Source organism: Dermochelys coriacea, chromosome 5 (assembly GCF_009764565.3).
Source record: "Dermochelys coriacea isolate rDerCor1 chromosome 5, rDerCor1.pri.v4, whole genome shotgun sequence".
NCBI lineage: Eukaryota > Metazoa > Chordata > Testudines > Dermochelyidae > Dermochelys > Dermochelys coriacea.
The window spans coordinates 74,758,103-74,770,457 of record NC_050072.1 but is presented as its reverse complement, the minus strand read 5'-3'; the positions used below and the strand labels follow the sequence as shown (position 1 = coordinate 74,770,457).

At 40.2% G+C, this 12,355-nt stretch overlaps 1 protein-coding gene across 10 annotated transcripts in view; it reads right to left on the bottom strand.

Annotated features, from left to right (window-relative positions):
* The window catches only part of COMMD10 (COMM domain containing 10), a 165,544-nt gene that overhangs the window by 103,573 nt on the left and 49,616 nt on the right, over positions 1 to 12,355 (bottom strand). Inside the window, exons 6-7 of one of the 10 annotated variants that reach the window (XM_043514535.1) lie at positions 5,758 to 5,804; positions 3,902 to 4,245 (exon numbers count right to left, since the gene is read on the bottom strand). The exons of 4 other annotated variants lie outside the window; for them this stretch is intronic. In XM_043514535.1, coding sequence (XP_043370470.1) covers positions 4,173 to 4,245; positions 5,758 to 5,804 — 120 coding nt within the window. In that variant the 3' untranslated portion in view covers positions 3,902 to 4,172. Of the gene's footprint in view, positions 1 to 3,901; positions 4,246 to 5,296; positions 5,810 to 12,355 lie in introns of those variants that run through there. 5 more of the 10 variants (XM_043514536.1, XM_043514537.1, XM_043514538.1 and 2 more) reach the window with 5 other exon arrangements.

The following is a 12,355-nucleotide window of genomic DNA, read 5'->3' as shown; positions in this document are numbered from 1 at the left end:
ATTCTTGTCTCCTACTTAGTATCCTGTATTCCAAACTGCAACAGATTTCAGAAACAATTATTACAGACAGACACACATTATAATGGTATAAAAACACATACTTTTAATGGAGTTTTGCAGTTTACCATGCCAGTCTCAATTTATGTAGGCAGATAGCACACACAATTTTAACCCTTTCAGGAATTTAGTGGAAATCTCCCAGCATGCAGTTGACTGTATCCAAAGTGGTACAGTTCAGATTTTGTCACGTCAGACAACACAACTAAATTTTCAAGGAAATGGATAACACTCAACTTCAACATTTATTAAACCTCAAAAGTACAAAAAACAAATTTGAACAACTAGGTCCACCACAATAGTTGGCTTCTGTCCAACTAAGTCTTGCCGGTACTATCTTAAATATTAAGAAAAAAATATCCAAGCAATATGACCCACTTTAAGGATAGCGTCCAAAAAGGTAGCTGATGTGCAAGACGCAGTTATAAGCCAACAGTTATTCAGGCCAAGCTGACATGGTTATGCTGCATTTAATGGAATTTTTTTAATGATGGTTAACAATGTTTTCAGCCAATTTTCCTGCATGAATCTTTTCTACTTTACTTGAATACTTAAGCAAAAGAAACCAAATGTACTATATTTTATAATTCATTAATGAGAGTCATGTTGGACTCCTACTGTACACTGCAACTGAAGACTAAAAAAACCCAGAAATCATGAAGTGAGGGTCACATCAGAGTCTGAATCTACTTAAAAAAAATAAGTTAACGGGTAGTTATAGGGTCCTGCAGTAGCTTTATACAGAAACGTCAACTTGAGAGGCAGAGTTCTTTTTAAATAGCACAATGACATGCACAAAATGCCCTCAACCATTCATACTTACCAGTGAAAAGGAAAGCTACATTTCTTATACATCTTACCCTCTCCCATGCAATTGGTTAGAAAACTATCTGCCTTTAACAGAAATTGAATAACCAGGAGTGCCACAGTTCCCAGACGATAACTCTAAGGTGCTAGATACAGATCACAGACAAGGCAAAAAAAAAAAAAACAAAAAACCAGTGAATATACTTTTCTACAGACTCTACCTACAGGCTATGATCTGCCCATGAGATGACAAACTGAAAGGAGACAGTTCTGCTTGGGCTTGACTTACAAGTAGTCCACTAGATTGCTGCAAGAAAGTCCAGTTAAGTGAAGCTCACGAAAGCTTATGCTCAAATAAATTTGTTAGTCTCTAAGGTGCCACAAGTACTCCTTTTCTTTTCATGTATGCTAAGCTTCCCAGGGTCTCAGAAAGCTATAGTACTTTTTCTTCCCTGGCACCCCTGGCATATTTCCAGGATCCTGACTCTGTCTGCTACATCTTCATGGAAATGGAGCCCACAATCCTTCTACCTTATGCCCCCAGGACATAAGCTGACCCACAAGATAACCCAGTATCAAACACACACACACTATCAGAATCCCACCTTCTAGGTTACATTTTAATTCTCTCTGGGTTTGCATGGTTGGTGTAGCACATAATAAACACACGTGCTTTACATGGAAGTCTAACACATTATTGCTCTTTACTTAAGTACAAGAAATACAGAGTACAAATCACAAAGAAAATGAACACCCTAATCACAATACCACTCTTTAGCTCACCCTTCCCCGGGAGACCATCTGTGCTGAGGTAGGCAGGGTTCTCCTCCCCAGCTCTTTGTGTTTGTTTATATTTCTTTTTCCTCATAACAACAATTTTGTTAGTTCTTTTTAGGTGGGGAGACAGCCCAGAATCCAGCAGAGCCTATCAAAGAGCTGTTGACGAACATCATTAAGGTTTGGTATTTAACTCATCAGCACAACTCAAAGCCAAAAGACAGAAAATATTCTCTGCAGATCCTGATTGTATTTCCTGACCACCCTGCAGAAAATGCAGAAGCAGAACCTAGTGGCAGACAAGGGAAGAAGGTATAGAAGATTTTTTTAAAAAAATCTTGCAGGCAGCCAGAAAGCAAGAAGGTTGTGCAAAGACCAGCTGGAGTGTAAGAGTCTCATTACAGAAGTCAGACTAAGGTCTGAGAGTCATCTTCCCCAGCCCCTTCTACACTTCCAATTCTGCGAATTTTTAATAGACTTAATCGCCTCTTTGTCTGCTTCTCCCACAACTGACTTTGTGCCTTCTTCCACTCTATGGGGCTCTGTATACATGCGGGGTTCTTTGAGATCAAGGTAGGCCATTACCCTGTTCTCCTGGAAGTCCCTCCTTGAAACTTATTTCTACTGTGACATCTACAAGAAGCTAGTGAACTAATTATAGAGATGGATCGCTAGTTTGGGATAGTTGACAATTATCATTAAAAACTCTGTGTGTGTGTGTGAGACACACACACTGTTTTTATCCCTCCCCTTTCGTAAGTTGCTCATCTTCTTAGACTCACTGGGGACGGGACTGTGTTTTCACATACATTTTGGACAGCACCTAGCACCTTGTGAGTGCTACAGAATACAAACAAACAGGAATAAAAACTCACTATCAATGTTCCTCTTCCTGTCCTTGTTTCTAACACTTGTTTCTGCCATAGAAACAGGGTAGAAAGACAGGGTAGAAAGCTCCGACTACTCCCAACCAAACCTGCAGTGGTTACTACTGGAGTAATGAGAAGCTCAACAGCTGGATCTCAAGCAGCTGCCTTTCCCCACAGTACAGTTTCTAGATGAGACTCTGTTACCTATGCCATGATACCATGGCATCATGTCCTAACATGGGGACTGGGGTGGAAGAAAAATATGGCCATTGCTGACTTCTTATGTTGAAGGAAGAAAGTATTTCATTGTCATATCCCACTCCAGATGCACTATAAAGAATGGCAACTGGAAGCAGCACTACATCACAATAGCCTACACAAAAGTGTGAAGCGGTTCCACTCACTACAGGTGCACCTCACTGGAACTAGGTCTGGGAATTAGCTCTTTCCCTGTCGGGTGCCACCTTCCTTTGCTTGCTTGCTTGCGCTGTAGCCCGTCTCTCTCTTGCCAGGACTCAGTGCTCCCTCTTTATGACTCAGCCCTCCAGCCAGGTTACTATAAAGTCCTTCCCTTCCAGGGTAACAAAGTTCCATGGAACTAGCTGTCTGAATGCCGTTTCAGGTGGTCTTCCATTTCAACTTCAGGTCCTGTGCCACTTTTCCCAGCAGCTGGTGGGGAACCCAGGCCTGCCTCCTATTCCAGGTTCCAGCCCAGGGACCCTATGGCTAGCAACCTACGTCAGCTCAGTTTCAGACCCTATTGCTATTTCCCTGGGTTCCTTCCTATTCCACCTCCTTACCTATCTGTGGGTTTACCACCAGAGCTTCCTCGGTTCCCCACGGCTACTTTACTCCTCTATGCCTCTTGTAAGACTCTAGTCCATGTCAGGACCAGACCCCAGGGCTTACTTTCCCCCAGATCTCCTATTTGTCCATGGACAACTCCCTTTTCCTCTAGGCAGTGACTGCAGACCTCCACCCTGCAGCCCCTTTCATGCTCTCACTTCCTGGCTTTATACTCCTATACCAGCTCCTCCCCACCACCGGATTTCATCTGCCTTTAGGCCTTATCAATCCTTGGTTCCCCCCTCCAGCTGCAGTATCTATGATTAGTTAGCCCCTCCTGTCCCACATTAACTCAGTCAGGGCTTGTGTGGGGTGGACACTCCATCACGGAAAGCAATCACATCACCCCTTAATAAGATGGACAATCACAAGTGAGGATCTAGAATGTGCCACACTTTAAAGAAAGGAAGTTGTGTTCCTGTAGATAAAATATTAATGAATCAGCTCTTAAAGATTTAAAGCAACTGCAAGCAACTGAATCTACTAGGGAAGAAACTTCATATTTTATTTTTAGAATTATGAATAATACAAATATTTTGAAAGAAAGACACTTTAAAAATCCAAATCCCAAAGGGTCCATCTCCATTAAAACCAAGCAGAGAGATAACAGATTAATGGACGCTACAACACTCAGTATGAGTGAATCCCTTTAAAGTGAGAATGGCAGACACCAACTAGTTATACAAGTCTTACAGTTATTACAAATCACGCTTACACCATGTAACAGAATAACTGTCATGTATCATTCATTCACTGGCAATCTCTCAATTCGAGGATGATCTCTACCACAACTTTACATACGAGTCCTGAGATGATTCAGGAGTCCGATCCTGGAAATGCAACTCCGTCAGCAATAGGTACAGACATGTTGTGGTAGGCCAGTTGCCTGCTGAGAGAAACTTCTTTCTTTGATTGTCATGTATATGCATATGGCAGTATAAAATTCCGCTGCTTTAAAATGTTCAAAATCATCTTTTTCATTGTGAACATGAAACAGACATAATGACACCTGCAACAGTTTACCTCACTAAGACCCTACTCCAATACCCACTCAAGCCAAAGCAAAGTCTCCCATTGACTTCAGTGGTGCAGGATCAGGATTTAAAAGACTAGCAGAGTTTGCAAAAAATGCAATTTTTTTTTAATTAGTGCATGTTAACTTGTAGGTATGCTCTAGATACTCATCGAAGATATGTATGATCCAAAATACTACTTAGTATTTATTTAGTGCTTTTTACTTAAGGATCACTTTACAAAAATGTATAAATATCTCCATTTTACAGAGGGAGAAACTGAGTCAAAGAGGTTAAGCAAATTATTGGCACAGTCATGAAGACAATCCCAGTCTCCTTATTTCCAGTCTTCTGGATTAACTACTAGATCAAACTGGCCTCTTCACAACATCTTTTATCTTGTGCGGATACATATAATGGTCTAAAGGTTCCAGTTATCTGAGAAATCTACTCTCCTAATATATATCTCATCATGGTAGCTAATATCAGCTTAGAGAGAACAGGACATGTGTGTCGCTCCTACTGTTAGTTCTTGAGCCGTACTCTAAGATTGGCAGTGGACTATTTTCAGTTGAAGATTGTCACGTAGCAAAGCTGCTCCCTTCGATGGGTCATCAGAGATAGAGCTGATGGACTTCAAGGCACAATAGTCTGGGTCTTGCAAATGGGATTTTATGGAATTACAGTATAATATATACAGTAAGTTGCTCAAAGCTACCCATAAAATGATAGCCTAACTAATAAACTTTAGGATCAGCTGAACTGTGAATGTATATTTATACATGGGCATGTACAGATATAAAATATATACACACATGAATGATATGAGCAACATCTTTGTGGCTCAGTTACCCCTCTGTTAAATAAATTACACACACACACACACACACACACACACACACACACACACACACACACACTTACTTCTGTAATTGCACATAGTTGCTGAGATATTGGTCAAAAAAAATTCAGTTGTCATCCAATAGAAGGAATTAATATCAATATTCCATGAACTACTGAAAAACAAACAGAAACCATATGTGCTGCTGCCAGTGTACCACAGAGTAACTAATAACACAAAGAAACATAAGTCAAATGTTAAGACTAAAAGTTTGACACCAATTGCCCTTTGCAATGGAAAATCCCACAAATTCTAACTTCCTTAAAAACAAAAATAAACAAATCACAACAAATATTGCTGAGGAACTTATACTTTTTTGGACATACAAAAATAATTTTGTGCGCCTGATGACTCTTCATCAATGACAGCTCAATTATGAGAAGAGTGGAGTTACAACCGGAGCTAGAGGGTACTCAGTACCTCATGGAAATGCTGAGCAAGAACCCTGAAGGTTTGTTCCCTAAAAATTTAACCTGCTCCCACTGACACCAATGGAAGTTTTGCCACTGACTTCAATGGGTCCAGAATCAGGACCTAAACTACCGAAATTATAAAAGAGAAATAAATACGCTTAGAGAATGGTAGAAGACACACCGAGTAGTTTTGGTATAACACAGTGCTATGTAAATACAACAGTGTAATAAGCAAAGACAGCCTCGCTGAATTCAACTCCAACAAAAATACGGGAAGAAATTATGTTTGCCAAATGGAGGGACAAAATTAAGACTAAGAACCAAATAAGTTTCTAGGCAAATATTAAACAAAAAGAAAAAAATAATATATAGTGCCAAGCACTTCTGTGATGTGCAGCCAACAGACATGAGTGTCAATATACCTGGTAACAATATACCTGGTATCTGAAATGGGACAAAGGGGGACAGACTGTACCTGCAGATAGATACTATTTGAGCACAAATCTCCAGAACAAAATGTAAAATACACTTCAACTTTGCTGTTTTTACCTGACATTATGGGAAAACTAAGACGACAGATAATAGACACAAGAGAAGGTACACAATAAAGAGAGGGGAGGAGAAAATAAATTAAAGAACAAAACAATAGCGCACAGAGTCATAGTCACAAAATCACAGTATTTAAGGCCAGAAGGGACAACCAGATCATCTAGCTCAAACTGCCTTAAGGGAAGTAGGGATCAAAATTAAGACTGCTGGTCTACTGTGATCCACCCTATATCGGAAACCTACTGACTGCTATTCCTACCTACATGCCTCTAGCTTTCATCCAGATCACACCACACGATCCATTGTCTACAGCCAAGCGCTACGATATAACCGCATTTGCTCCAATCCCTCAGACAGAGACAAACACCTACAAGATCTCTATCAAGCATTCTTACAACTACAATACCCACCTGCTGAAGTGAAGAAACAGATTGACAGAGCCAGAAGAGTACCCAGAAGTACCTACTACAGGACAGGCCCAACAAAGAAAATAACAGAACGCCACTAGCCATCACCTTCAGCCCCCAGCTAAAACCTCTCCAACGCATCATCAAGGATCTACAACCTATCCTGAAGGACGACCCATCACTCTCACAGATCTTGGGAGACAGGCCAGTCCTTGCTTACAGACAGCCCCCCAATCTGAAGCAAATACTCACCAGCAACCACACACCACACAACGGAACCATTAACCCAGGAACCTATCCTTGCAACAAAGTCCATTGCCAACTCTGTCCACATATCTATTCAGGGGACACCATCATAGGGTCTATTCACATCAGCCACACTATCAGAGGCTCGTTCACCTGCGCATCTACCAATGTGATATATGCCATCATGTGCCAGCAATGCCTCTCTGCCATGTACATTGGTCAAACTGGACAGTCTCTACGTAAAAGAACGAATGGACACAAATCAGACGTCAAGAATTATAACATTCAAAAACCAGTTGGAGAACACTTCAATCACTCCGGTCACTCGATTACAGATCTGAGAGTGACTATCCTTCAACAAAAAAACTTCAGAAACAGACTCCAAGGAGAGACTGCTGAATTGGAATTATTTTGCAAACTGGATACAATTAACTTAGGCTTGAAGAGACTGGGAGTGGATGGGTCATTACACAAAGTAAAACTATTTCCCCATCTTATTTCTCCCCCCACTACACCCCCCACTGCTCCTCAGACGTTCTTGTTAACTGCTGGAAATGCCCCACCTTGATGATGGCCCACCTTCCTCCCCCCCGCACTTCCTGCTGGTAATAGCTCATCTTAAGTGATCACTCTCCTTACAGTGTGTTTGATAAAACCCATTTTTCATGTTCTCTGTGTGTGTGTGTGTATATAAATCTCCCCACTGTATTTTCCACCGAATGCATCCGATGAAGTGAGCTGTAGCTCATGAAAGCTTATGCTCAAATAAATTTGTTAGTCTCTAAGGTGCCACAAGAACTCCTTTTCTTTTTGTGAATACAGACTAACACGGCTGCTACTCTGAAACCTGTGATTTTGGATATCGTCCATTGAGAGGTACTCAGATACCATAGAACTGTATTCCATTATTAGGACATATGCACAGGGGATGAATTTATATCCTTCACTTCCTATCATGAAATTAATGTGTGGTGTGTGTGCACAGCTGAATACCTGCAGCATATCATCTCAGAGGGAACTCTGCATTTCTGTGAGTTGTGTACACAAATACACACACAGCAATTCTGTAAATTGTGTTGATGGTAGCATGATATAAGACATCTGTGATTTCATTTCCTATTTTATAAAAAGCATATTCCATTTCTTCTCCAGTTGCTTCTGGATCACAAAATCATATTGTTTTTATGACAGCCATTCTTCCTTGACTGTTGCTACTGTTAAATTTATTGTAATTTTTTGTGAAACAAGAATAATGCTCATGTTTATTGGTAATTAAAGGGTGGTTTATACCATGCATCCACACTTTTAAAATATGAGTGCAGCTAATGGTATTTTTAAAAAATTAGTATTTAGTCTGAGACCATATTTTGCGTTTCTTAGTTCTTGCCTCCACTTTTTGAAAGAGAGCTGATATTTGTAGCAGAGCTCAACTCACAACTAATATCCTTGCTGTTAGAGCAGGACACAGAAACAACAACATTTTCTCTCTTCCTCCCTATCCACACTCCTACTCTCTCCTTCTTCTTCTTCAAGGAGTCGGCACAGGACAAGGTGAGGGGAAATTTCCACAGTCCTAATAGATCTGCAAGAGGAGCACATAACTTGCTTGCTAACTGAAGGGGAACCAAGCCAACAAGGTAAATGAGAGAAAGGAAGAAGGAGTGTGCTGAGACAGAGAGAGGTATTATGGTGTAATGGTCTCAAGTTGCAGTGGGGGAGGTTTAGGTTGGATATTAGTAAAAACTTTTTCACTAGGAGGTTGGTGAAGCACTGGAATGTGTTATCTAGGGAGGTATCTCCTTCCTTTGAGGTTTTTAAGGTCAGGCTTAACAAAGCCCTGGCTGGAATGATTTAGTTGGGTGTTGGTCCTGCTTTGAGCAGGGGGTTGGACTAGATGTTCTCCTGAGGTCCCTTCCAACTCTGATATTCTATGATTATTTACAGACAAGGGGAGGTAGCAAGCTAATGTCCTGGTGAGAATTAGGGGGTGGGGAGAGGGGAAGAGCTCCTGGTAATGGATCCAGGCTGGGTACAAAAGCCTCCTCTCCCATCACTCTGGCAGTTCCTGAGAAGTTGTCAGCACCGGTTAGTCAGTAGTTATCCCCCCCCCCCCCCCCACATCTCCTACCATTCACAGTTTCAGTAGGCAGCTAAAGTTCAACTCCGTCAGCAAGCAGTTTTTAGGCTCTGTTCCCCATTCCAAATATGGCTGCTGGTCTTGTGCACCCCCATTCCCATGCCTCCAATATTCAAGGATAAAATATCATGGCTCAAAAAAAAAAAATGAGTAGTATTTAAACACTTGTTACCAAACTAGTTTTACCTACTCCAATATTATCAATGGGGTAAGATACATGCATTGGTTCAGACCACTGAATGAATACTAGTAAATGGGCGCAACATCTTTTTTATAAATTGAAAGCATAATTAAAAACAGATTAAAAACAGCAAAAAGTGTAACTTCACCTCCCAACATGCATGTATTTACCTACCCCATTTCTGTTAACAAGAATTTGCATACAATGACAGGAAAATAGAATAGTAAGAGTACTATTAAAATTTAATTTAGATTCTAGAGGTGAAGCAATTCTCAATTATGCTGCACATGGTATATCAAACAGAATTTAAAAGAACTTGATATCCTGACATGACAAAAAAAAAAAAAAAACACTATTTGGGTTTCTAGTTTTATTACATTTCATACTGCTCATACAATTGGAAACTGAATCTTGATTTCACTTGACAGTATAGTTTTATTCCGGTACACACGATATTATAATGTGTAGCCATTGGCGAGTTTTGACACTGGAGAGAGAGAAAGGGAGGGCTTTTTTTAGTAGCAAAATACACACTGCTTGTACTTTTTTATGAAGACTTCTTAAATACTATCTATGTTTATTTAATTCTGAACTACATTTTCCCTCCTTATGAAACTAATTAGTTTGGTTCACCAGAACCTGTTTCCATTGAAATCAACAGCAAAATCCCCATCAATTTCCCTGGGAGCCATGGATAGAATTAGCATTTTAGCAATTTCATAAAACCTTATAACAGAGTAGTACAATATATAATTTCTATAACAGTAAATTAGACTGCCTAGAGTTATCAATGACAAATAAAAAAGTTTTATGCTCTAACATAAAAAAAGGAATAAAAGGGAATTTTCAGTAAAAGCCTGCAATATACCACTAATTTAGAATGAAGGTAACAGTAATTTTGTTTGGAAACTGATTGAAAGGCTGCCCCAAAAAAACAAAACTCACAGGAGATAGACCTCATGGGCAATAAGCTTACCTGCCCAGATATTATTCTAAGCAACACAGTTCTTGGAGTGTTTTGAACATGGCTGCCCATGATTCAAAAGTTATTTATAATGAGTCTTGTTTCAGATGTAAAGCATGATCCTGCAGTCCTTTCCCAGACAAAATTCCCATTAATTTATTTTGAAGTTAAATAGCAGTTTTACCAGAGTAAAGACTGCAGGGTCAAGCCCACAGTATTAGCTAAGAGGCAAATTTTCAAACAAATTATAAAAGAAAGAAAAAGATAAAATATATACACACCTTCAATCAGAACATGGTATTTCAAAAATATCAGGACATTTGAAAATCAGGAAATCTAGAGATACTAAGCATTGAAAGTCTTAAATTTCCAGGAACAAGTTTAACTCTGTCCACACATCACCTTAGTCTCTAAGGTGCCACAAGTACTCCTTTTCTTTTTACGAATACAGACTAACATGGCTGCTACTCTGAAACCTGTAATCTAAGTAATTCAGCTATTTTTCCAATTACTGAAATTAACAATGGAAAAATTATGTACAGAGCTCAATTCACCTCTGTACTACAGAGGCAAAATTATAACATGTTTTCTAAGGAAAATGAGCATTTATCTCCCTATCTAGGAGGGAAAAGGCCAGGGCAGGGTGCAGGCTGTGGGGGGCAGTTTACCTTTGTATTCTGTTTGCTCCTGATGAGAACTCCTCTAACATCTGAAAGTAAGGGGTTTCTGTTTTAATTGCCCTCTTTTTGAAGGAGCTGGAAGCACAATTTACTCTTCTTAGTGTGGTTAGATGTTTGGCTGCATGTGTGTGTTCCCTCTGTGTGCCGCCCTAGCACTGTGCAGACAGCTAGCACAGGAGACTTCGAGCAAACCACCCAATGACCACAAGATCCATTAAGGGGCAAAGGCACCCAGCCAGGTTTATTGTCGACGAAGCACAGTACTAGTTATTCCACCGACTTTACCAGACTGCTAATACATGTATGCCCATAACAATGGGCCAGCTCAGACGGCAAGACTTCCCGTTCCTCCCTAGGCCAGACAAAAATATTCCCTCTGAGATACATTTTTATACCCTGATACAAACAAGTACTGCCCCTCTGACATAGTTACTGTAGTTACTTCCCCCTGACGTGGGTAGTTATTACTTATTCTTGTAAATATTGGTTTGATAAAAACATCTTTATTCGTACTGTTATCCTGACCTTATCTTTTAGGAGTGGGTCAGTGTGTTCCTGTTACCCTTGGGGAATATTTTTGACCATCCTTGATATCGGAATGTTTTGGTACCACTTGATATTTTTGGCACGTGTTTGCGTGAGCACTCTGTGACTAGCACTCCTTAAGAAAGTGTATTTTTGAAATATTAGCCCTGTTCTTGCCAAATTTTGTGAACAGGTTCTGCCTCATACCAGGCCTCTAATACAAGGGCTTATGTTTTAGGCTCTCGTCCTACTACACTTATTAAGGGCTTTTTGAAAAAACAATATCCAGATAAGCCCTGATCCCTGAGAACTGTGGAAGCACCAGGCTCTTAAGAGGAATGGGAGGTTACCTCAGCCGTAAATTTGTTCAGCCCTGCCTCCTGAACCTGGACCCGACTTGCTTAACTCTCTGAAGGGGAAAGAAGAGCCATCCTTGCTTCAAAGGCTATCACCACTGGCCACTGTTTCACACTGTTAAGCCCAAGCTACAGACAAAAACCCCTTCAGAGGAAGAATGAAAAGGGAAACTTGATAAAGTTTCATACATTTTTCCTTAAAGATCCATAGTGCACTGGACAGCAGGTCATTTCTGCCTAGGTGGCATGCAGACCAGAAACTACATTTCCAGCTGAAGTCAGCAGATAGCATAGCTCAATGAGAAGGAAAGCACTATTTCTCTTGGTCTGCTCTGCCTTGCAGTTAAAGATGGAAGGAAATGCCCAGAATGCTGAACCTAATGAATAAAAAAGCATACTTTGTGAAGATAAGAGAAGAAGTAGACAGGATCTGAGCTTGTCAAAGTCCATACACTCGCAGAAACTCTGTTAAGATAGGGATGGGGGGAGCAATTGGGCTGTCAGTAAAAAAAAGTCTAATCCAAATACTAATTTTAGACCTTTATAGATCTAAAATAGATCCTGTGTGATGATACATTGCATTTCTGCCAAGTACAGTAAGACTGCTTTATTAATTTTAAAGAAATG